Here is a 26,910-nt window from a genome sequence, read left to right as displayed (position 1 = left end):
GCGTCAGCACAAACATGTACATTGGCACCGGTGTCAATTAACCAATCAGGGGATTGAAATACTGAAAGGATGGTAGGAAAAATACCATACCCTGATTCCTTCATATCAGTATCACCGATGACAACATTAGCGGACTTGCCGCTCTTCTCATGTTCGCGCTCCTCAAAGCAGTTAGGATACTTCGGAGCCCAGTGATTAGGATCACCGCAGACATGGCAAAGTCCCTTCCCCTTCTTATGAGAATTCTTCTTGAAGTTGGTAGAATGTGATGGCTTGTTCTTTGTATCAAACTTGCCTTTGCCCTGAGTCTTATTCTTATTGTTCTTATTGTTCTTTGTATCGCCCTCAGGCTTGCCCTTGGTGGCATCATAGCAGCCCATGGTCTGAAACCAGTAGACTGCTCTCGTGCGCCACCTCTTATATTGCGCCCCCTTAAAGGCAGGCGGCTTCAGATGCGCAGTAAAACCATTCGGAGTAAATTGCCTATAATCAGGTTTTTGGATTGTTGGAAATATGAGCAAATTACTACGAGATTTAATCCGAATAAACAGAAGATAAATCATGACCAGAGCAGCAGAGATTAAACTAATCATGCGAACTAGCATAGCAGATGAACATATCACATCTAGGGCACATACTAGAAGCATGAATTCTACCACGATCTCGAACAGGAAGGATAGAATCACATACGGTGCAGCGGGTGCAGCACCGCCGGCGTTGACGTTGTCGCCCATGTCGTCGAGGATGAGGTTGCCGAGGTCGGGGAAGAAGTCGTCGTTCGCGAAGTCGTCGCTGCCAGCAGTCGCGCGAGTGCGCTCCCCAAAAACCTGATCGCCCCTCTCCCGTACAGGATCACGAGAGGCGGGGTTTCGGAGGCCTGCTGTCCCTTCTCACGGTGCATGCCGGAAGGAGGGATGGAGAAGACTTGCTTGGCGGCGCAATGATCTGGAACGGTGGTGAGAAACCATACGAAGCGGCGGCGGCTAGGGTAGACGTCCGGAACCCGCGGCGCGTCGTAACGAGGCGTGGCGTGGCGAGGCGAGCGAGGAGGAGGAGCGCGCGTGTAGGTCTCCTCTTCTCATGCTCATACAAGTGGTAGAAGAGCTCACCTTATAAAGAGGTGCAACTTTCTCTCAACTTCCGGGGTGGGACTAAACTTTAGCCTCACTCACTCCACTCACATGTGTGCATGAATGGGCCAAGAGAATTTCAGAATTTTAGTTGGGCTTTGGGCCAAAGGCCTACTAGCAAAATTCCAACAATCCCCCACAAAGTCTCATTGGCACATCTCATCATTTAGTTTCAAAACATTGTTTTATATATCGGTGCTTAGTGGAGACTGTGAAGTTGAACTTCCACTTAGAAATTTATGCTACACTAGATCACAATTGAATAGTGAACTATGCCTTGAACTACAAGTTTTCTGTGAAACTAGTTTCACACAAATTCTTGACCGATACTGGGCCAAGAGAATTTCAGAATTTTAGTTGGGCTTTGGGCCAAAGGCCTACTAGCAAAATTCCAACAATCCCCCACAAAGTCTCATTGGCACATCTCATCATTTAGTTCCAAAACATTGTTTTATATATCGGTGCTTAGTGGAGACTGTGAAGTTGAATTTCCACTTAGAAATTTATGCTACACTAGATCACAATTGAATAGTGAACTATGCCTTGAACTACAAGTTTTCTGTGAAACTAGTTTCACACAAATTCTTGACCGATACTGGGCCAAGAGAATTTCAGAATTTTAGTTGGGCTTTGGGCCAAAGGCCTACTAGCAAAATTCCAACAATCCCCCATAAAGTCTCATTGGCACATCTCATCATTTAGTTCCAAAACATTGTTTTATATATCGGTGCTTAGTGGAGACTGTGAAGTTGAACTTCCACTTAGAAATTTATGCTACACTAGATCACAATTGAATAGTGAACTATGCCTTGAACTACAAGTTTTCTGTGAAACTAGTTTCACACAAATTCTTGACCGATACTGGGCCAAGAGAATTTCAGAATTTTAGTTGGGCTTTGGGCCAAAGGCCTACTAGCAAAATTCCAACAATCCCCCACAAAGTCTCATTGGCACATCTCATCATTTAGTTCCAAAACATTGTTTTATATATCGGTGCTTAGTGGAGACTGTGAAGTTGAACTTCCACTTAGAAATTTATGCTACACTAGATCACAACTTGAATAGTGAACTATGCCTTGAACTACAAGTTTAACTAGTTTCACACAAATTCTTGACCGATACTGGGCCAAGAGAATTTCAGAATTTTAGTTGGGCTTTGGGCCAAAGGCCTACTAGCAAAATTCCAACAATCCCCCACAAAGTCTCATTGGCACATCTCATCATTTAGTTTCAAAACATTGTTTTATATATCGGTGCTTAGTGGAGACTGTGAAGTTGAACTTCCACTTAGAAATTTATGCTACACTAGATCACAATTGAATAGTGAACTATGCCTTGAACTACAAGTTTTCTGTGAAACTAGTTTCACACAAATTCTTGACCGATACTGGGCCAAGAGAATTTCAGAATTTTAGTTGGGCTTTGGGCCAAAGGCCTACTAGCAAAATTCCAACAATCCCCCACAAAGTCTCATTGGCACATCTCATCATTTAGTTCCAAAACATTGTTTTATATATCGGTGCTTAGTGGAGACTGTGAAGTTGAACTTCCACTTAGAAATTTATGCTACACTAGATCACAACTTGAATAGTGAACTATGCCTTGAACTACAAGTTTAACTAGTTTCACACAAATTCTTGACCGATACTGGGCCAAGAGAATTTCAGAATTTTAGTTGGGCTTTGGGCCAAAGGCCTACTAGCAAAATTCCAACAATCCCCCACAAAGTCTCATTGGCACATCTCATCATTTAGTTTCAAAACATTGTTTTATATATCGGTGCTTAGTGGGGACTGTGAAGTTGAACTTCCACTTAAAAATTTATGCTACACTAGATCACAACTTGAATAGTGGAACTTGACAAGTCAAAGCAACTTTAACATCACGGTGTTATTCGGATTTTTTGGTACACTTGTAGGTTACACGCATGTTTTGGTTCATGTGACGGAGACCATGTTCTGGTTCATGTGGCGAAGTTTGATCATGTGTGGCTATATACACAAAAATGTACGGATCTTGGATACTGCAGACTAAACAAGAATATGCCCCTGGCTCCAAACATTTTCATTTTCACATAGAAAACGAAAGCAAAACCTCCGCAGTCCGCATGCACGTAAAAGGGCTTCGCGATGCACGGGAAACTCTGAGCCCCTCCATGTTGTTCTTTGCACAAGGGAACCGATTTTTCTTTTGGGGGAGAGAAGAGAACCGTTAAACAGGGAGAAGTTGTTGGTCTCCAAGGAACGAAGGACCAGGAGCCCCGAATATGCTCGCCTCTCCGTATATACATGGCTGGCAGACACCTGTGCCTTCTCCCTCAGTTCACTCCCATCCTAAACCTCAACAACCTTCCACCGCGGCGGATCGCACCACCACTTTCGCCGCCGGCCGGAACGCACGCATAGGCATAGAGGTTGGCGCGCGCGCGGTGGCAATGGCGGGCGACCAGGTGCACGTGCTCTCGGCGCTGGACGGCGCCAAGACGCAGTGGTACCACTTCACGGCCATCATCGTCGCCGGCATGGGCTTCTTCACCGACGCCTACGACCTCTTCTGCATCTCCCTCGTCACCAAGCTCATCGGCCGCATCTACTACACCGTCCCGGGCTTGCCCCGCCCGGGCAGCCTCCCGCCGACCGTCTCCGCGGTCGTCAACGGCGTGGCCTTCGTCGGCACGCTCTCCGGCCAGCTCTTCTTCGGCTGGCTGGGTGACAAGGTCGGCCGGAAGAGCGTGTACGGCATGACGCTGATGCTGATGATCCTCTGCTCCGTCGCGTCGGGGCTCTCGTTCGGCAACACGCCCACCAGCGTCATGGCCACGCTCTGCTTCTTCAGGTTCTGGCTCGGCTTCGGGATCGGCGGCGACTACCCTCTCTCCGCCACCATCATGTCCGAGTACGCCAACAAGCGGACGCGCGGGGCGTTCATCGCCGCCGTCTTCGCGATGCAAGGGTTTGGCATCCTCGCCGGCGGCGGCGTGGCTATCGGCATCACGGCGCTGTTCAGGGACCTGTTCCCGGCGCCTCCGTACGCGGCGGACCCCGCGGCGTCCACCCCGGCGCAGGCGGACTACGTGTGGCGCATCGTGCTCATGCTCGGCGCGCTCCCCGCCGCGCTCACCTTCTACTGGCGGATGAAGATGCCGGAGACGGCGCGGTACACGGCGCTCATCGCCAAGAACGCCGAGCGCGCCGCGGCCGACATGTCCAAGGTGCTCCACGTGGAGATCACCAAGGAGCAGGCCGGCGATCTGGAGACCGTGATTTCCATCAAGTCCCACACACCGCCGCCGTCGTTCGGCCTCTTCTCCCGGGAGTTCGTGCGCCGGCACGGGCTCCACCTCGTCGGCACCGCGTCGACGTGGCTCCTCCTGGACATCGCCTACTACTCGCAGAACCTGTTCCAGAAGGACATCTTCAGCGCCATCGGGTGGATCCCGCCGGCGGCGACGATGAGCGCGCTGGACGAGCTGTTCCACATCGCGCGGGCCCAGATCCTGATCGCGCTCTGCGGCACCGTGCCGGGCTACTGGTTCACCGTCGCCTTCATCGACTCCGTCGGCCGCTTCAAGATCCAGCTCATGGGCTTCTTCATGATGACCGCCTTCATGGTCGGCCTCGCCGTGCCCTACGACTACTGGACGGGCCAGGGCCACCAGGCCGGCTTCGTCGTCATGTACGCGCTCACCTTCTTCTTCGCCAACTTCGGGCCCAACGCCACCACCTTCATCGTCCCCGCCGAGATCTACCCCGCCAGGCTCCGCGCGACGTGCCACGGGATATCGGCCGCCTCGGGGAAGGTGGGCGCCATCATCGGGTCCTTCGGGTTCTTGTACCTCGCCCAGAGCCCCGACCCGGCCAAGACCGCCCATGGATACAAGCCCGGCATCGGCGTGCGCTACTCCCTCCTCGTGCTCGCTGGGTGCAGCTTGATGGGGTTCATGCTCACCTTCCTCGTCCCGGAGCCCAAGGGCAAGTCCTTGGAGGAGATGTCGCGCGAGACCGAGCCCGACCATTGCTAGCTAGGGGGCGTCTCGTCGTTGCGTCAAGATCCGCTGCGTAGCTAGTCCATCTACTCCTAGATGACTGTCCGTGAACACTGCATTTAGTTTTGGCAATTAGGGGATGGCGACATGGTGAAATAATCGTCGTCACAGAAATTAAAGCGCGTAAGCTTTATTTTTTTCTTGTTTTTTGACCTTTTCTCTTTACTGTGGTGTGAAAAATTAGATGGCTGCCATTGGGAAGCTATTTACCTGAGAAGGGCTTTGGGTATGTTCTGACATACATCTAGCCAGTTTTGACCGAGTCACTCAATCTTTTTCCAACTGCTCAACGTGAGTAAGGCTAGTCATAGTGGGAGTAACTTAGCTAGCTAGTAACATAGCGCATTTCAAGAAATTTTTGCTTATGTGGCAAGTATTTAATGTGAGGTAGTAACATAATATGTTACTGTAACATAGCGCTTCCCAAGACAAGATGAGTCTATAAGCTAATAAATGAAGCCATCTATGACACTATTATTATGTTACTTTGCATTACGAAGGTAGTAACTTAGGGGGTGTTTAGTTCCAGGGACTTTTTTGTGTTGGGACTAGAAAAAGTCCCTAGCAAACCAAACAGGATGGGACTTTTTTGGGACTTTTTGCTAAAAGTCCTTAGAAGCACCTCCTTGAGAGTCTTTTTCAAAAAGTCCTAGGGACTAGAAAAAGTCCTAGGACTAGAGAACCAAACACCACCTTAGACTAGTGGCATGCATATGACACTAGTCTAAGTTACTCCCCACTATGACCAGCCTAAGTGACTCTTCGTGAAGCTTCCCCTAGTTTTCCCCGAAAGTGTTGTTCTGATCCCGAGAGCATGGGTGAACAGTAAAAAGAGGGAAATAAATTTGAAAAAAAAACTGGGGAAAAATATATTCGGCCAAACATTGACAAATGTTTGATTGGTTACAGAGTTTCATCACCAGGTGGCATTCATAGAAAACATGGCAAAAAGAAATCAATGCTTCAAAATGTTAATGTTTTCTCCTCACCAAATTTTCCCCCCTTGCAGTGCACCTCTTATGTTCCTTGTCCCCATTCTCGAGTTTGATTTCTTTGCTTTGGTTCAAATATTCAACACTTATGGTGTAGGCAATGGACACAACCAACAAATAGGTGACATGAACTTGCGGCTTTTCTCTTATTGGTAATGCAATCCATTGATTAATTGAAAAGATGATCCACACCTTTTGTGTGACACCACACATGAAAATTGATTACACTACGTGCAAAATATGATCAAAGTGATTGAAGATATACAAATCTGCTATGTGAATCTAATAAATAAAATTTGTAGTGTTAAATGAAGTATTCAGAATTTATTTAGTGCGGTATCAATCATTTAATTGCCATTCTTAATTTAGGATAAAGAGGGGTGTCGACAACATTATGAAGACATGAGATGCAATGCTAATGTGTTCTGGAAGAGTTAGGCGGAGAAGTAGTGAGGGCACAATTATTTTTGTAAGACGCCAAGGTGAGTGGGGGTCTTATTGCTACAGGCCCGGTCTTTGCTTCATGCTAGATCTAGTGAATTTTGTTCAACCTGGCATGAGCATTTGCATTGCGAGAACAATTTGGCTTGAGCTGCACCTTCACGTGTTGTTCATCGTCCATGAACGAGCGGCAAGGAGCTTGCCGCCATCGGATCTTTCAGAGAAAGCCGCTGATGTAGTCTATAGTTGTGGCTTTTGTCAAGGTATCTCTACTCCTATAAAAATGCGAGTTCGTGGCGATGGCGTGTCTGCCTTGACGTCATCTATGCCGTCCGATCGGCAATGTATGGCTGAGATTGAGACAAGCCATGTGCCACTTGCACTTTTGCAAAAAGACCCTCTGCTTAGACAGGGTTTTAGAGCAGGGACAACCCATTCAGTCTGGATGTTCTCAGGTAAAAAAACAGGATGTAGTCCATTCTCCTTCTCTCGAAAAGGATACCGAGTCTTCTAGACCGCTCCCAAAATCCTCGCCACGGACCCTCCCCCCTCTTTCCAAGTGACAGACGTTTTTGAATTGGGCGGGGATCCCTCCCCACCCGAGCTCGGAGCTCCCGCAACCATAGCCGCCCTTTAGACAGAGCTCGGAGCTCCCGCAGCCATGGCCGCCCGTAGACAGAGCTCAGAGCTCCCGTAACCATGGCCGCCCGTAGACATAGGTCCGCCGCCTGGATCTCGCATTACCGCTCTCCTCCGCTGCCTCTTGGACTTCCCTCGCTCTGGATCCAGTCCACCAAGAGCCCAGCCTCACCGTCAAGTCCATTGCCGGCCATCTCCTCCGCCCCCTTTTGCCCATCTCCTCCTGCGCCGACCTCGGCTAGCACATACGCCGCCGACGCCGCCCGTCCGTTGACTCGTCCTCCTCTTGTGCCGCAGCACAATCGCCCAGCATCTCCACCACGACGCCCTCTTCTGCGTCATCCCCTACACCCCTCCCCCATCTCCTGCAGTTCCAATGCCCGCAAGTGCGCCGCTACCGTCGTCCGTGCCCTGACGCCTCTCTTGCTTCCCCCCTTTCTTGTTGCAGTAGCCCCACCACGCACCGGCACCACCTCATCCTCCTCATCGCCATCTCTTCCTCTCTCTCCCCATATCCTCCGACGGCGGCCTCCAGGAGTACGCCACCGGCTGCGCCGCCACCTACTGCTACCCGCCGGAGGATATCGGCTGGTGGCAAACTACTCATTCCCGGCAGTGCCGGTGCCAACTACCGCAAGCCACTGTGTTTGTTCCCAAATCCCAACCACGTTCATCCCTCCATAAGTTTTGTGTTTCTCTGTCAGACCCAAAGAAGTTTGTCATTGTTTTGGAGCAGAGATGTGTGATTTGTGCAGCTATGTGATTGAAACCATTGCCTCTCCTAAATATGTTTAAAAACTAATTGGTTGTGGATCTGTGAAGTACCTCGAGAACTGCAGATTTATCCTTGGGGAAATTACTGAGAACCATCCCCTCGGGTTGTTACTAGATTTTCTATTCAATATTCAGATTTTTTTTTCCATTGTGATCTGTGTCATATTTTTTGCTCAAGGAAAATGGAGCAGTGTTATCAAGCATTGCTAAATGTCTTCTTAAGTGGAGAAGATCTCAAGAGCTACTTACGAGGAAGAAAGATAAGCTTTTCCACTTTGTTGTATCAAGTAATTTTACTTCCCTGTATATTAATTATTGTGTATTGAACGGAATCTGAGTAATCCTATTTTACAAAACAGCATATATACACTTGTGTAGTTGTATGAGATTAATGGAGCAAGAACGGCATGCAGTATTGTCTTCGTCGCATCCACTAGCAGAAGATTTCTATTTGGAAATGCTGATTGAAAAAAGGTATGCAGCATTTGTAATATCCTTCTAATATGTGGTCTGAGAGAGATGCCCGATAATGAGTGTTGTGTTGCTTGTAGATAGATTTCTCACGACTTCAACATGTGCCTTCCTTCTCATCGTGTGTTACCCTAAACCCCTATGAGTTCATATATCAGTTTTAATTCTCCGCAAGTAAAATTTGATATTCTATAACATCTGTATGATTAGAATCCCATGGGAAAGTGTGTATTTTTTTCCTAAGACAATATATGACTTCAGACTCATATACCTACGTGAACCTGCATAATTTTTAGAATATTTTTTTGAACATGGTATGTGTCATGTTATTTTAATTAGGTTTGAAAAACTTTAGTATTGTTTGGTAGGGGCCACATCACATGCTCCTCTTGAGAAGCCGAATGATAATTTTGAGGTGTCTCATGAAATCTAATCATAACTTGCCTTCTCAAAAGAAAAGGAATACATCAATTATTTGATTCTTAGCTTTTGGTTAGAACTGTCATGCAAAGTTTACGTCACAAACTGGATTTTCCCCTAGACTAGCTTATTCTTTGTTTTTCTTAAGATTCAGCGATATAAATGTTAGCAAATAAACCAGTGTGGCTTGATTAGTAGTTTGGCAGCATTTTTCTAGCTGCAGTTTTCGTTAGTAGTTTCAATTAGCAGTTTTCTTCAGTAGTTTCAGAAGTTTCAGTTAAATTGTTAGCGACGCCTGAGGACGTGGGTTGTACGATCCCGAGGCGCGTTTATAGGCCTGTAAGGACTTGTTCGCGGTCATGGGATGGCACGATGCGGTAAGAGGGCAAGACCTGCGGCATGTTTGTTTTTTGTTAGAGATAATAAAAGTGAAACAGAAAAGCAAAATTCAGAGCGCTGCACAAACCTTCAGTGTTCTTCCTCTGTTCTTCTTCCACCTTGGGTGATAGAGAGTGCAGAGAGATTTTGAGGGAATTGTGAATGCTGACAATAAAGTCGAATATTCAATATGGAGCCAAAGCAGCTCTAGGATGAACGGTGTGAAACAAAAAAAGAATAAAAAAGTCCGAACTTTTTGCAACAAAAATATTTGTATCTTCTAACAAAATACAGTTTTTCCTGAAGAAACGACATATTTAGTGATTTGTGCTAGAAAAAGTGGTGCCCATGGAAGTGTTTTAAGACTTAAGAGCACCAATTTTTTTCTTCCAGATCACAACATGTTTTGTTTCTTCATTAATATTTACACAGTTATAATGCTTGATATGCTTGAGTGTTTGGCAGGAGCACATGAGAAGGAAAGAGGGAAACTGATATCACCATATTGAATTGTCTTCTCAAGGACATGTGATTTCTTTTAATACGGTATTATGTAGTATGCATGGATACACTAACCTAGGATTGGAACGTAGAAGAAAGAGGACGGTTAGAGATGAAGGCACTGACTACTACACTAGAATCTGTGTTGGAGCTCAGTTCTTGCATGTCATGTGTTAGATATTTACATTGTATGAATAAACTTCGGATGACTGGCATTTATGAGGTTTTCTATATTGCAGAATCAATTATTCATGTACATGCAACACTTTTGAATTTTAATATACTCTCGTATGTATGCAAATTATGTATAATGTGTTTCCTCTCTTCATGCCGAGTTCTCTTGGATTTGGAGAAAAAGCTGGCAGTCACGTCCCGATTGCCAAATGTGTGGCTAGATTTTCTATTTGCAGTCAGTAATGAGAAAACTGAGTAAGGACTAAGGAGAACAAAAAGTCTTCCTGCAAGGTCAAGATGGTGAAGAGAAGGTTTGGCTTGGACGAACATTATATGTAATCTCTAAGGAGACAAGTTCTTATCTTGAATCAAATGGCAAGAGATGTGGAATTCCATCGATTTTTGCTTGAAATAGTGTATACAAATGGGTTCTTTGCAAGAAAGAATGGCTTCTACTAAAAAGGCGGCCGGAAACCATATGTTTGGTTGTGCTCGATGCCTACCTATCAACAATATAACATCGTTTGATCAATGTCTAGAACTTTTTTTTGCGGGACATAGCAATGAATTGGATCTTGGAAATAATTTAAATAAACAACAATGTTTCACCTGATCTTTTGTGACCCCGTAGCGTAGCACGGGCATCTTACTAGTAGTTGTATCTATGTATCTGCTCAGCTACTGTTTTCCTGTTCGTCATTCACTTTGGTTAATGTTAATTATTTTTCTTCTTCTTTTGATTTTATGCAGACCTAGGTTGTATAATTGCAACCAAGTTCGAACATGTGCTAAGCTAGGAAGAAAGGTATGTCTACTATACACTGATCGAATTGAAAATTTGCATAACATTTATTTATTTACGTGTCTAAATTTTGTATATAGATTGGATACTCATTTCCATAAGTATATTTGTAAGATGATATACTTACATGGATTTGATGATGTTCAGGTTGGGAGCCCCCTGGGTTCAAGATCTCATATCAATTTTCAACTGTTGGGAAAGAATTGGGGTGCGGCAGGAAGAAATGGAATTCTGAAGAAAAAAAAAGTATAAACAGGTCTTCCCCACTGGTGCATAAAATCTGAGCTGGGTGGAAGGTTAACCTGAATAGTCTTAGTAAACAACTGTTCTTGCTCTGATTTTTTGTTTGGATAATAGTATATCGATTCTCAAGTTAGTACACCGGATAGGTTGATTGTGATTGTTGGCCCATCACACTGTAACTTTTCTCATGCACATTTTTGCAGATATAGCAACAAAGTGGTCTTCCTCTCAGATGGATAATCATTGTTTCTTCTTTGCGTGCACATACAAGTTGTAAAGAAAATAAAATGCATGTTTGATTTTCTTCTAGGTGATTTTGCTTTTGCGTTCACAGTTCACTCTACCATATTTCATATATCACATATAGGTGTCAGAGGTAAATTTTTTTTCTTATAAGGCTATGTGTGAGTGTGACAATGCTGCTGCTTATTCATTTGAAATTTGTGCATTTTGTGTTTAGCGATTGTTTCCATAAGTTGGTCTCTCTGAACTGATCTTGGAATGCCATGCATATGCTTATTTATACACAATAGCTATATGTAAGTTGCCTGAATTTACAATTTGGGCCAGACAATTTTTGAAAGAAGAAGCAGGCTCGCCGGAGGGAAGGAAGGAGCAGCCCATCAGCGATGTATCTTAGGGTGGCACGCTCGCTGGCGATTTATCTTAGGGTGGTAGGGCGGCAGGCTCGCCAGCGATCTGGGGGGGGGGGGGGGGGGGGTGTCATGCAGGTTTGCCAGAAAAAATGAAACTATATATGTTAGGCAAAGTTGTACTCCCTCCGTTCCTAAATATTTGTCTTTCTAGACATTTCAAATGACTACTATATACGGATGTATGTAGACATATTTTAGAGTGTAGATTCACTCATTTTGCTCCGTATGTAGTCACTTGTTGAAATGCCTAGAAAGACAAGTATTTAGGAACGGAGGGAGTATATGTCTTTTATGATTGTTCATGTTAGGCATAGTTGTATATGTTTTTTTAATTTGTAGTTTTGTTTCTTTTATGGTTAAACCGTCCTTGTAATTCATTCTTTCGTAGAAGGAAATTTGTTCTTCTTTCTTTTATCCTTGTGCTTATTTGATCCGGAGCTCCCAATTCATCCATTTTCTGTGTGCATGCTTTACATGTACTCCCTCCATTCCTAAATATTTGTCTTTCTAGAGATTCCAACAAATGACTACATACGAAGGAAAATAAGTGAATCTACACTCTAAAATATGTCTATATATATCCGTATGTGGTAGTCCATTTGAAATCTCTAAAAAGATAAATATTTAAGAACGGAACGAGTATCTTAAAAGGCAGCCAAGAGGGTCCATGGTGGTGCTTCTCTCACTGACATTGCTTCATGCCATTTGCCAGGTGGCTCATCCTTCTCCCTATTTTCTCTGTGTAATCTGGCCCATTTCCCCACATTGTATCGTACCTAACTTAAATATTTGGCATGCTACAAGCAGTTACCATTTTGAACATGGTGCGCCCGCTGCACCATGTCCGTCACTCGCAAATCCGTCTTCAGACGGCCGATGGACGGCATCAAAAAATATAAGTGATGCACATCACTAGGATAAGAGAGAAATTAGTTCATAAGATGTTCAAAACAATAAATATAATCCTGCACTATTGTGGACCGACGAACCGCATAAAACTGACTGATCATAAGCTGATGATGATCTCTGCCAAAATGAGCACAGAGAACATTGCACAAACCATACCAATTTAGCGGAAAACTTTCTGATGGACAGTATAGTACTCCTTGAATTTAGAACATTTTTTCTGTAATTCACGGACATTTTTAAAAATTCACGTACATTTAAAAAAAATACGGAACAGTTTTTGGAATCCTGGAACATTTTTTGAATTTGTAATTTTTTAATAAAATTGTGACACTTGTGTACTACTGAAATTTATTTTAAGAACCAAAATATAAAAACACAAGTGAAAAGGAAAAAACACACAAAAAAGTTCCCCATGCTAGGACACATGGACCAGCCCAAAAGGGTGTTCGTTGGGTGCGGGCGTGCGCATTTGCTGCTGTCCCATCGTGAGAGTCCTAACCGGCGCTGAAGGCGCATCGCCGGTTGGAGTTTCTGGCGCCCACGCGCCTGCTAGTATGGGCCAGGCCCACGAACACACAGATAGTAGCGCGAAAAAAGAAAACTCGGACATACGAGGCGCTGCACGTGGAATCGGACTCGTGATCAATATCTCCAGTAAGTGGTTGGCTGACCACTCAAGCTACTACGAATATATGAAACATTGCAGCGCGATGATATATAAGAACAGTAGCTGCATAGATATTTAAATTATATGAAAACATTTTAGAAAAGCATGATTTCTTTTAACAAAATGTGTTTTTTTCTCGGAAGTCCACAGATTTTAGAAAAAGTTTCATCAATTTTCCAAAAAGTTCACAAAAAACTGAAAAGGTTCATCAATTTTTAAAAACTTCCAGAAAATCTGAAAAAAGTTCATTGGTTTTGAACAAAAACTTGATCTATTCTCAAAAAGAGCTTATCAATTTTCAAAAAAAGTTCATCAATTCTCAAAAAGAGTTTATCAATTTCAGAAAAGTTCATCGATTTTAAAAAAGTTTACAAAAATAAATTTTGAAAATTAGTTCACAAATTTGAAAAACGTTCATCAATTTTGGAAAAGATTTCGTCGAATTTGAAAAAACTTCATCGAATTTGAAAAAGAGTTCATCAAATTCAAAAAAAGTTCATCGAATTTGAAAAAACTTCATCGAATTTGAAAAAAGTTCATCGATTTTGCAAAAGAGTTCATCGATTTTGGAAAAAAGTTCATCGAATTCAAAAAAAGTGCATCGAATTTTAAAAAAATTCATCAAATTTGAAAAAAGTTCATCAAATTTGGAAAAAAAGTTCATCCAATTCAAAAAAAAGTTCATCAAATTTGGAACAAAATTCTTCGATTTCGAAAAACGTTGATCGATTTTGGAAAAGTTCATTAATTTGAAAAATAGTTTATTGAAATGAACAAAAGAAAAAAACACCGAACAAAACCCTTTTGAATAAACAAGAAAAACGAAAAAAATAGACATGAGAAGAAACTAGTGAAGAGGAGGTCGCGGGTTCGATTTCCACCAGACGCATTTGCATTTTTGTGCTTTACAACAGAAACAATGGAACGATGGGCCGGCCCAAGAAGACGCGTAAAGGAGGGAGAGGTGTGCGCCCGTTTGCGCGGTTGCTGGCGCTTCAGGCGCCTGTTATAGGCCATTTTCCTTCCCCTTCCGCGCTTGGGCCAGCGCATATTTTTTTCTCTTAAGACTAAAAAAAGGGTGTACAGTGATGAATCCGAACTTGGGACCTGAACACTCAGGTAGCAATGCAGCAACCACTTGGACAATGAAGCAGATGTGACAAATTACATCGTTTTTCTCCAGATTGCGATGCATGCAGTCTTCGGAAGTTTCCCAAACTAGTATTTTTTTCTCTTTTTTGGAACGGTTTTGTTCAGTTTTTTATTTTTTTATTTTTTTTATTTGCTTATATTTTATATATTTATTTTTTGTTTTCTTTTTCTTCCCAAATGCACGAACTTTTAACAATTCTTGCAATTGTTTTTTAAATAGATGAGCTCCTTTTCAAATTTGTGATTTTTTTCAGAATTAATGAACTTTTAATAAAATTTATGGAATTTTTTAATATTTGAGAAAAAAATTTCAAATTTGATGAATTCTTTTTAAAAATGATGAACTATTTTCGAATTCGGTAAAATTCTTTCAGATTGATGAAATTATCTTTCGAATTGATGAAATTTTCTTTCAAATTCGATGATATTTTTTCAAATCAATGATCTTTTTTTTCAAAATGGATGAAGTTTTTCAAATTTTGTTTTCAAAATCAATGAATTTTTTTCAAATTCATAAAATTTTCTTCAAAATTGAGGAACTTGTTTTAAATTTGCCAACATTGATCGAATTCGGTGACCTTTTCTACTTTTTGTGACATTTTTTTATTTTTTTCCTCAATTTTCCCCTCTAAAACTCAACTGGTCACAGGCCTCATAAAGAAGCCGGTCAAGTTAGGCGGTCAACCTGGAAGATCCAAGCGAGCGAGCGAAGACCCTTAGCGAGGAGCAATGCTACATCAACGGGGGGTTTATTATGGAGGTTCACTGACGGTTTGACATGGACCATTAGAATTGAAGATTGGAGGAGGAAGGGTCCACACCCCCTGAAAATTAGGGGGGGGGGGGGAGCAGAGGGATTAGTTTAGAAGAGAGCCCCGTAAAACGCCCGTACTTGTCCGCGAGTCTAGCATTACTCCTTAGCGAGCGAGCGAGGAAAAAAATGCTTAATGGGCTGCGGCCCGCGTAATGTGCACCTGAGAGCCAACCCCGGTTGTTGTTTCTTCTTTTTATTTTTTTATTTTTATTTCCCTTTTCTCTGCATTTTTTTTACTTTTCACTTTTTTGGCGAACTTTCTTTTCAAATTCGTGATTTTTTTTGTTCATCGAATTGAAAAAGGTCCATCAATGTAAACAATGTTCATCAATAAAAAAAAGTTCATCGGATTAACCTTTTGTTTATCGGGATTTTAAAAAATGCTCATCAAAATTCAGCATTTGTTCAGCAAATTAAAAAATGTTCACCAAACTCAAAATGCGTTCATCATTTTCAAAAATGTCCATCAAATTCGAAATATCTCCATTCCTTGTTTTTAAAAATCTGGAATTTTTTTCGTCAAGTTCAAAAAAGTTTTATGGAATTCAAAATTTATTTCTCAAATGCCAAAAATGTTCATCAATATTAAAATATGCTCATAAAAATTGTGCATCAAAAAAAATGTTCATTAAAATTTAAAAAATCTTCTTTCTTTTGAATCTCGAATAATGTTTTGAATTCGAGAGCAGTTTTTCAATTCGGTGAAATTCTATTTTGAATGTGTGAACGTTTTTTGAAAGTCAGAATTTTTTTTGAAATCTTGAGGAAAAAAACAAGGGGGCACCTCGCGCCCCCTGGTGCGCAACGCGCCTAATAGGGGGTTCCCTCAATTCAGCGCCGCCGCACATATTTGGGCCAGCCGATTTATGGGGCTGGACGCCCCCTGTTGCTGTTTTTATTTTTTATTTTTTATTTTGGTTTTATTCTTCACTAAAATAATTGGCGATTACAAAAGGTTCCAAAATTCTAAAGAGTTATGAAATTTGGAGACAATGATCCAGAAATCATGAAAAGTTCATGGATTCAAAAACTGTTACTGATTTTTTTTTAAAATATTCGCAATTTAAAATTGTTCACTGGTTTCAAAAAATGTTCATGAATTCGAAAAATACTCAAGAATTTGTACAAACAGTTCAGATAATCAAAAAATAGTCTTGGTTTCATAAATAATTTTAAAAATGCTCATGCATTCATAAAATGTTCGTGAATTTAAAAATATTCCCCCAAAACATAATGCTCACCAATTTGAAATGTTTTCATGATTTCCAGAAGAATTCTTAATTAAAAAATGTTCACGAAAAAATGAAAAGGAGAAAAAGGAAGGAAAAAGGAATGAAAATGCAATGTATTTGTCAAATTAATTCAATTATGAGATGAATGTGCATTCTGAAAATGTTGTCGTTGTGTATTTTGAATTTTGTTAAAATGTCCAAAAATGAAAATTTAATAATACCAAAAAAGGTGAGATACAAGCGGTTGAAGCTTAGAAACCGCCTGTAATAATAGACTGTAGGCAAACACGAGGCCGCGAGAGGTGGTTGTCCAAAATATGCTCCAAGTCACCACGTGCTTGATTAGTTCAAGGTTCAGTCTAGACTTCTTCATGAATTTATTCCGTGTCATCATTTTTGCATATGCAAAGCACTATTTTGCACGATTGTGGACCGACGAACTGCATAAAACTGACGGATCATAAGCTGATGATGATCTCTGCCGAAACGAGTATAGAGAACGTTGCACAAACCATCCCAATTTAGCCCAAAACTTTCTTACGGACAGTATAATATGCCGTAGTTGGTGATAAATTCAGCGTGGATATCTTAACCCAAAATGACTCATGAAGGTCACACAACTCAACCTTGGTTCAAAACGATCAAGATGATGCAGATGCCACTCATTACCGGTGACCTTGGGATTGCTCCTCCACACACACTTTATCTTTCTTTTTTTGACATACCACACACACTTTATCATTGCTTGGGCCCCATCACAAGTTGGGTCGGGCTTCTCATGGGCTTCAGGTCCAGTTGGGGTAGTGGTGCTAACACGGCCAGCCCTAAATCTTCCATGAGGCGGCCGCGTCCTGCATCACTGTGTCCCCACATTTGGTCATTGTGACCTATGCTTCGCCTCTACAGGCATTGCCAATAACTGCTGTGTTGCGGCGCCACGGGTGGCGTTGCCTTGCCCACGACCGGTCGACACTAACCGACTTCACCTCATGCACCAGTCCCATGGCCACGACCTCAGCATGGCGACCACCACCACGTCCGGTTCCGTGCTGGGCACCGACATCGTTCATATGGCCGACTAGCTCACAAGCCGCTGCCGGTTACACCCAGGGCACTGCCATCATCGCTTCCATCCAGGGTGATGCCATGGTCACCATATTGTCATTTCCTGGTTCTTGCTTTTGGAGTGCCAGAACTCCCGCTTCCTCGATCCCGCTTCTAGGCAACAATTTACATATTCGCCATTTGTTTTGGAAATCCATGAACTTTTTTAAATTTCTATGATTTATTTGAATTCAAGAACCTTCTTGAAATTTAGAACATTTTTTTGTAATTCACAAATATTTTTAAAAATTCTCACACATTTTAAAAAAATTGAACAACTTTTGAAATCCTGGAACATTTTCTTGAATTTGTTAAAAAAATAAAAACTACAACACTTTCGTAATGATGAAATTTATTTTAAGAACCAAAATATAAAAACAGAAAAGAAGGAAAAGAAACAAAAGAGAAAAAATGAAAAAAAATGTTCTCTGCACCAGGACACATTGGGAGCGGGCTTGTGCATTTGCTGGGTATTTCCTATTCAGCACCTTCAGCTCCCGTTAACGTGCATTTCGTTAACTAGCGCTGAAGGCACTCTTATCTAGGCCGGCCAATATCTTATTCTATTTTCTGTAAACTCCCAACAAATATGCACGCGACCGGCTTCGAACACGCAACTAGTAGGCTATCCCACCCGTTTGTGAAACAATTGCTTTTTTCTTATTTTTATTTCCCCAGTTCGTGGCTTTTTCATTTCCCCTTTTTCCCTTTTCTATTTTTTTGTCTTTCATTTTACTTTTTCTAGATTTTTTAAATGCATGATCTATTTGCGAAATCGATAATTGGTTTTGAATTTTTGTGAACTATTTTTCAAAATTGATGTAAGCAAGTAAGTAATGTTGGTGTAATACAATGTAAAGAAGTGGACAGTCTTTGCATAATTTGTCATCTCCTCCATGTTATTTCATTAGGCGAGTAACAATATGGAGCGAGCTAGCTCAATAAAAGGTTCTTACATCTTATCTCACACAACCTCCAGGACCGCCATAAAGGCATGCAGCATGATTGATAGGAGTAATAGAGTGGCATTTGTTATTAGTAACCAACGTGGGGAAGTCTGCCATGATGGGCTTGGTGTTCCCCTCCTTGTCAATGATACCAAGGTTAGTGAAAGAAGCAGCGCGCCCTTGACCACCATTAGGGAAGGAACCGCTACCCATCGGAGGAGTTGAAGCCGCCCTATGGGCAACCACGGCACCACCAAATGCCAACTGGTTTGCCTTATTTGCCAGGTAGCTGAACAATGACTTTGGGAAGTATCCCACCCCCGTAGGAACGCTATTGAAGCCGTAGTACACCCACCAGTCTCCGCTTTTTTTGTCCTGCGATTGTTTAGTATTCGAGTTAAGTAAAACTATGTTAATCAATAGCGAAAGTCACACCATTTTGTACGCACTTGAGTACAATCCAGGCTAAAGTACTATCGTCCATGTGATATGACTTAATGAGGAAACTATTGGCATTAAAAATAGCATGACAATGTAATGTAAAATACAAAAAAAGATGACACTCGCACCTTAAGCACTCGTACTGTGATACTCTGTATGTGCCCATGGGGAACATCAGAAACTGGTTGTATAGCATCACCTGGAGATATGGCAGCGCCATTCGCTCGTATGAAGCCAGGGCAATCCATGTTGAAGCATCCAGTTGCTTCATGTCCGTCTCTCTGTACCATGCATGTGCATGCATTGGTCAAAAACATGATATGGTATGATGTTTCCATTTAGAGTGAGATCACTTGTCAGCTGATTACTCATAGCAACATTATCACATTACCGTCCATTGGGTATAGAAGTGAGGACGTCAGTCGCCATAACGCTCTAGATAAATCTGTAAAATAAGGTGTACAAGTGAAAAACATTCTCTCGCATACGAATGTAAGAACAAATAAATATTTGGCGAGTTTTCTTCCCAAATAGTTCCATTGATGTTAAAACAACAGATGGTTTTTAGATAATTTTCTAGGACTAGCAGCTATTTTTTAGTGATGGATTACACATCATACTGGAAGAAAAATACAATTGTAATTTAGTTGTTTTGGAGGTTGGGTCGTGTAGCCCATGCATCTAGTTCAATACATATGTATTATTTGTGATGTTTCCGATGTTTTTCTAAGCTGGAATGGAGCCAAGGTCATGTCTTTATTATTGCAGTAGAATGCTTGTAGCAATTGACTACTACTCAGCATGTTGAGGTTCGAATTCAAAGGAAATGTCTAGATGCAGGGGGGATGATCCTTACATGCCAGCCAGCTTGAATGGAATTAAAGCTTGACGTAGCACCGTCTCCATGATGACTAACCCAAATTCCAGCCGTACTCCACTGGCCTGGTTTTAGTTTGTGGCCATACACATCCATCGTGGCATGTAAGCCATAGTAGTTGTCATTAGGACCTCCATAAGGTGTTTGGTGTACCGCAAACTGCACAATGAAAGCTCCCATATAAACGACATACACAACAACTAGGAAAAGGGATGAGGAAAACATGCAATCATAACATTGTACAAATGGAGAATGCTTAAACTTTTTTGTTTTTTCAAAATCAAGGGGGGCTATTCACTATGGGGATACATGAAATCGTTAGAAGAGCCGCTTGCAAGCTACAAATAGTTTGTTCGAGTTACTACATGGATCCAAACACAATTAGGCTAACTAATCTACTTTTGTCACTAACATGTCAAGAAGAAATGTTGTGTGCCCAATCTTTCTCATATATCTTTTTGTTTTTCTAGTGGAAATCACTTTGTGTTCCTCTAAATATCTTCATGGCATCTTTTAGAATAGTGAAAACTTATAATTCTTGTATAAATCCACAACCAGGCTACTATAAATTGATTTTAGATGCACCAAATAATTAAGACAAAAGTAAACACCCATGTAGTCTGTATGATTTCGGATGGAACATTCTCTAATGGAAATTGTGCTAGAAACTAAACAAGAAACACGGCTATAATACATTGATATGGGGTGGGTGGAAAGAGAGATATCAATCAGCCCATAGCTACGCAGCGAGCCACATACCACAATGTCCTCAGTATTATGTTGGCAAATACATATATCCTTACCCATAAATTAGGACAGTTAATAGAACTATTTTCACTAAGAAACTTCATGCTTCATCAAGATGTAGATATTGGATATGCTCATTTTTTTTTAATATTTTGAATGCTACATTATTGTAATTGTAGTGGTGAATTGAATTAACTTACAACTCATATGAATGGCCAAAAATAACCAAATAACTTTTTTCAAGGTACATTCCACTAGTTTCACTATAATTTACTTGCATACATATGCCTACTTCAATCTAATTTTTTGTATGATAAATAGCTAAAACAAAAATAAAGTAAATGGCAACTCTAGTTGTGAAAGTGTGCAAGTCATTCCGCCAATTCCCCGGGAAAATAAGCTTTCTTCTAGCAAAGCAAATAGTACCTAAATGCAACAAGGAATGCCCCATATCTTGCTAATAATGTGTTGAAAAAATAGAGATATAAAACCACTTCCAATTATACTAGTAATTCTTAATGCATTTGTGTATAAACAACACCCTAAAGGCTGCCATTGACTAATATCACTTTCATGGCAAGTAGGTTAGCATGGTAGTATGACGGTTCGAACTGACATGCATGTATTTATCATGCTTAGATGAAAGCATAAAAAAAGATAACCTGGTATGTGAATATGCACGTATATGCCCAGGGACATAATATCAAAACCTTTGCTCAAGCATAGACTTCACATCAATACAATTTTTGAATAATAATGATATTACTGAAAATAGCCAAGCCATTTGTAATTGAAATTCTTATCCTACTCGGCCTACTCGTGATATGTTAGTGCCTCTTCTTGTAGTTGATAGTACTATTACATATGGTTATTGCACCACATAATTTTCATTGGATAGTATTTGATACAACAGGTAAGTAAACTAAGTGAAGAGGAAATGTAACTCATATATGGTTCGTCCCATGAACTAGAATCTTTTCCAAAAGTTATTGCTTCAGTGGAGTTTGGCTTCAAGCTTTCCAGATTTTGGGTGGCCCGGACAAAATCATATGATACCGAATCATTTCCCTTCCACTAAAATGGTAAATATGTGTTAGGAGGGAAATAAATCATACGTGCATCTAATGTAGAATCAAGATCTTGAACCTAATGTGAATTTCATAGCTAAAGCATTTTATCATGGCATTAGTAAAGAAGGTAACAACTTTGGGAGTGGATTGTACTATGCTAATGGTGATTATCTCAGTACCATGATTTGGTTGAATCTTCTCTAGTCATTCCGCCCATTAATTGCTCACTATTATTTACAAGAGAAGATGATGATACAGTTTACAAGGGTTTGTGGTGATTCTACCCATTAATTACTCACTATTATTTACTTATTGATCCATCTTGCTATCATTGTTATTCTGAATGACCATATATGGTATTGTTTACAAGAGACTAGAAATGACAAATAAACTGAAATAGGAAAGGCAAAAAAGTTGGAAAGAACATAAAGAGAAGACGATGGAATTTAGGAACGTCGTTAATGTTGGGTTTCGTAGTAATTTCAAAAAATTTCCTACGCACACGCAAGATCATGGTGATGCATAGCAACGAGAGGGGGAGAGTGTGATCTACGTACCCTTGTAGATCAACAACGGAAGCGTTAATTTAGTTGATGTAGTCGTACGTCTCCACGGCCCGACCGATCAAGCACCGAAACTACGGCACCTCCGAGTTCTAGCACACATTCAGCTCGATGACGATCCCCGGACTCCGATCTAGCAAAGTGTCGGGGAAGAGTTCCGTCAGCACGACGGCGTGGTGACGATCTTGATGTACTACCGTTGCAGGGCTTTGCCTAAGCACCGCTACAATATTATCGAGGACTATGGTGGAAGGGGGCACCGCACACGGCTAAGAATATGATCACGTGGATCAACTTGTGTGTCTAGGGGTGCCCCTTGCCTCCGTATATAAAGGATCCAGGGGGGGGGGGTGCGGCCGGCCCTAGTAGGACGTGCGCAGGAGGAGTCCTACTCCTACCGGGAGTAGGACTCCCCTCCCTTTCCTTGTCCAAGTAGGAGAGGGGGAAGGAGAGAAGGAAAAGGGGGGGCGCCGCCCCTCCCTCCTTGTCCAATTCGGACTAGGGGGAGAGGGGGCGCGCGGCCTGCCCTGGCAGCCCCTCCTCTTCTTCACTTTAGGCCCATGAGGCCCATTAACCCCCCGGGGGGTTCCGGTAACCCCCCGGTGCTCCGGTTTTATCCGAAACTTCCCCGGAACACTTCCGGTGTCCGAATATAGCCGTCCAATATATCAATCTTTATGTCTCGACCATTTCGAGACTCCTCGTTATGTCCGTGATCACATCCGGGACTCCGAACTAACTTCGGTACATCAAAACTCATAAACTCATAATATAACTGTCATCGAAACCTTAAGCGTGCGGACCCTACGGGTTCGAGAACAATGTAGACATGACCGAGACACGTCTCCGGTCAATAACCAATAGCGGAACCTGGATGCTCATATTGGCTCCTACATATTCTACGAAGATCTTTTATCGGTCAGACCGCATAACAACATACGTTGTTCCCTTTGTCATCGGTATGTTACTTGCCCGAGATTCGATCGTCGGTATCCCATACCTAGTTCAATCTCGTTACCGGTAAGTCTCTTTACCCATTCCGTAATACATCATCTCACAACTAACTCATTAGTTGCAATGCTTGCAAGGCTTATGTGATATGTATTACCGAGAGGGCCCAGAGATACCTCTCCGACAATCGGAGTGACAAATCCTAATCTCGAAATATGCCAACCCAACATGTACCTTTGGAGACACCTGTAGAGCACCTTTATAATCACCCATTTACGTTGTGACGTTTGGTAGCACACAAAGTGTTCCTCCGGCAAATGGGAGTTGCATAATCTCATAGTCATAGGAACATGTATAAGTCATGAAGAAAGCAATAGCAACATACTAAACGATCGGGTGCTAAGCTAATGGAATGGGTCATGTCAATCAGATCATTCACCTAATGATGTGATCCCGTTAATCAAATAACAACTCTTTGTTCATGGTTAGGAAACATAACCATCTTTGATTAACGAGCTAGTCAAGTAGAGGCATACTAGTGACACTCTGTTTGTCCATGTATTCACACATGTATTATGTTTCCGGTTAATACAATTCTAGCATGAATAATAAACATTTATCATGATATAAGGAAATAAATAATAACTTTATTATTGCCTCTAGGGCATATTTCCTTCAGTCTCCCACTTGCACTAGAGTCAATAATCTAGATTACACAGTAACGATTCTAACACCCATGGAGCCTTGGTGCTGATCATGTTTTGCTCGTGGAAGAGGCTTAGTCAACGGGTCTGCAACATTCAGATCTGTATGTATCTTGCAAATCTCTATGTCTCCCACCTGGACTAGATCCCGGATGGAATTGAAGCGTCTCTTGATGTGCTTGGTTCTCTTGTGAAATCTGGATTCCTTTGCCAAGGCAATTGCACCAGTATTGTCACAAAAGATTTTCATTGGACCCGATGCACTAGGTATGACACCTAGATCGGATATGAACTCCTTCATCCAGACTCCTTCATTTGCTGCTTCCGAAGCAGCCATGTACTCCGCTTCACATGTAGATCCCGCTACAACGCTTTGTTTAGAACTGCACCAACTGACAGCTCCACCGTTTAATGTAAACACGTATCCGGTTTGCGATTTAGAATCGTCCGGATCAGTGTCAAAGCTTGCATCAACGTAACCTTTTACGATGAGCTCTTTGTCACCTCCATATATGAGAAACATATCCTTAGTCCTTTTCAGGTATTTCAGGATGTTCTTGACCGCTGTCCAGTGATCCACTCCTGGATCACTTTGGTACCTCCCTGCTAGACTTATAGCAAGGCGCACATCAGGTCTGGTACACAGCATTGCATACATGATAGAGCCTATGGCTGAAGCATAGGGAACATCTTTCATTTTCTCTCTATCTTCTGCAGTGGTCGGGCATTGAGTCTTACTCAACTTCACACCTTGTAACACAGGCAAGAACCCTTTCTTTGCTTGATCCATTTTGAACTTCTTCAAAACTTTGTCAAGGTATGTGCTTTGTGAAAGTCCAATTAAGCATCTTGATCTATCTCTATAGATCTTAATGCCTAATATGTAAGCAGCTTCACCGAGGTCTTTCATTGAAAAACTCTTATTCAAGTATCCCTTTATGCTATCCAGAAATTCTATATCATTTCCAATTAGTAATATGTCATCCACATATAATATCAGAAATGCTACAGAGCTCCCACTCACTTTCTTGTAAATACAGGCTTCTCCAAAAGTCTGTATAAAATCAAATGCTTTGATCACACTATCAAAGCGTTTATTCCAACTCCGAGAGGCTTGCACCAGTCCATAAATGGATCGCTGGAGCTTGCACACTTTGTTAGCTCCCTTTGGATCGACAAAACCTTCTGGTTGCATCATATACAACTCTTTTTTCCAGAAATCCACTCAGGAATGCAGTTTTGACATCCATCTGCCAAATTTCATAATCATAAAATGCGGCAATTGCTAACATGATTCGGACAGACTTAAGCATCGCTACGGGTGAGAAGGTCTCATCGTAGTCAATCCCTTGAACTTGCCGAAAACCTTTTGCGACAAGTCGAGCTTTGTAGACAGTAATGTTACCGTCAGCGTCAGTCTTCTTCTTGAAGATCCATTTATTCTCAATTGCTTGCCGATCATCGGGCAAGTCAACAAAAGTCCATACTTTGTTCTCATACATGGATCCCATCTCAGATTTCATGGCTTCAAGCCATTTTGCGGAATCTGGGCTCACCATCGCTTCTTCATAGTTCGTAGGTTCATCATGATCTAGTAGCATGACTTCCAGAACAGGATTACCGTACCACTCTGGCGCGGATCTCACTCTGGTTGATCTACGAGGTTCAGTAGTATCTTGTTCTGAAGTTTCATGATCATCATCATTAGCTTCCTCACTAACTGGTGTAGGTGTCACTGAAACAGTTTTCTGTGATGCACTACTTTCCAATAAAGGAGCAGGTACAGTTACCTCGTCAAGTTCTACTTTCCTCCCACTCACTTCTTTCGAGAGAAACTCCTTCTCCAGAAAGTTTCCGAATTTAGCAACAAAAGTCTTCCCTTCGGATCTGTGATAGAAGGTGTATCCAATAGTTTCCTTTGGATATCCTATGAAGACACATTTCTCCGATTTGGGTTCGAGCTTATCAGGTTGAAGCTTTTTCACATAAGTATCGCAACCCCAAACTTTCAGAAACGACAACTTTGGTTTCTTTCCAAACCATAGTTCATAAGGTGTCATCTCAACGGATTTTGATGGTGCCCTATTTAACGTGAATGCGGCCGTCTCTAGAGCGTATCCCCAAAACGATAGCGGTAAATCAGTAAGAGACATCATAGATCGCACCATATCTAGTAAAGTACGATCATGACATTCGAACACACCATTACGTTGTGGTGTTCCGGGTGGCGTGAGTTGCGAAACTATTCCATAATTTTTCAAATGTACACCAAACTCGCAACTCAAATATTCTCCTCCACGATCAGATCGTAGGAATTTTATTTTCTTGTTACGATGTTTTTCTACTTCACTCTGAAATTCTTTGAACTTTTCAAATGTTTCAGACTTGTGTTTCATTAAGTAGATATACCCATATCTACTTAAGTCATCTGTGAAGGTGAGAAAATAACGATATCCGCCACGAGCCTCAATATTCATCGGACCACATACATCTGTATGTATGATTTCCAACAAATCTGTTGCTCTCTCCATAGTACCGGAGAATGGTGTTTTAGTCATGTTGCCCATGAGGCACGGTTCGCAAGTAACTAGTGATTCATAATCAAGTGGTTCCAAAAGTCCATCAGTATGGAGTTTCTTCATGCGCTTTACACCGATATGTCCTAAACGGCAGTGCCACAAATAAGTTGCACTATCATTATCAACTCTACATCTTTTGGCTTCAACACTATGAATATGTGTGTCACTACTATCGAGATTCAATAAAAATAGACCACTCTTTAAGGGTGCATGACCATAAAAGATATTACTCATATAAATAGAACAACCATTATTCTCAGATTTAAATGAATAACCGTCTCGCATCAAACAAGATCCAGATATAATGTTCATGCTTAATGCTGGCACCAAATAACAATTATTTAGGTCTAATATTAATCCCGAAGGTAGATGTAGAGGTAGCGTGCCGACTGCGATCACATCGACTTTGGAACCGTTTCCCACGCGCATCGTCACCTCGTCCTTAGCCAATCTTCGCTTAATCCATAGTCCCTGTTTCGAGTTGCAA

The 26,910-nt window shown here is 41.8% G+C and overlaps 1 protein-coding gene and 1 pseudogene across 1 annotated transcript; one reads left to right on the top strand and one right to left on the bottom strand.

Moving 5' to 3' along the window:
* Positions 1-3,552: 3,552 nt before the first annotated feature.
* On the top strand, positions 3,553-5,151 carry LOC125528442 (putative inorganic phosphate transporter 1-7). Its single transcript, XM_048692922.2, has one exon. It carries the CDS (start codon positions 3,565-3,567, stop codon positions 5,149-5,151), a length of 1,587 nt encoding a protein of 528 aa, XP_048548879.2. The 5' UTR covers positions 3,553-3,564.
* A 13,352-nt stretch (positions 5,152-18,503) lies between these two features.
* Positions 18,504-19,905, bottom strand: LOC125528443 (protein neprosin-like; annotated as a pseudogene).
* Positions 19,906-26,910: the final 7,005 nt, after the last annotated feature.

This window comes from Triticum urartu, chromosome 5A (genome assembly GCF_056163025.1).
Source record: "Triticum urartu cultivar PI428250 chromosome 5A, HENAU_Tu73, whole genome shotgun sequence".
NCBI lineage: Eukaryota > Viridiplantae > Streptophyta > Magnoliopsida > Poales > Poaceae > Triticum > Triticum urartu.
The sequence above is the reverse complement of the archived record's forward strand: the minus strand, read 5'-3'. Positions and strand labels throughout refer to the sequence as shown.

Coding starts and splice junctions, on each gene's coding strand:
- LOC125528442 (XM_048692922.2), top strand. CDS start 3,565: ATGGCGGGCGACCAGGTGCACGTGCTCTCGGCGCTGGACGGCGCCAAG.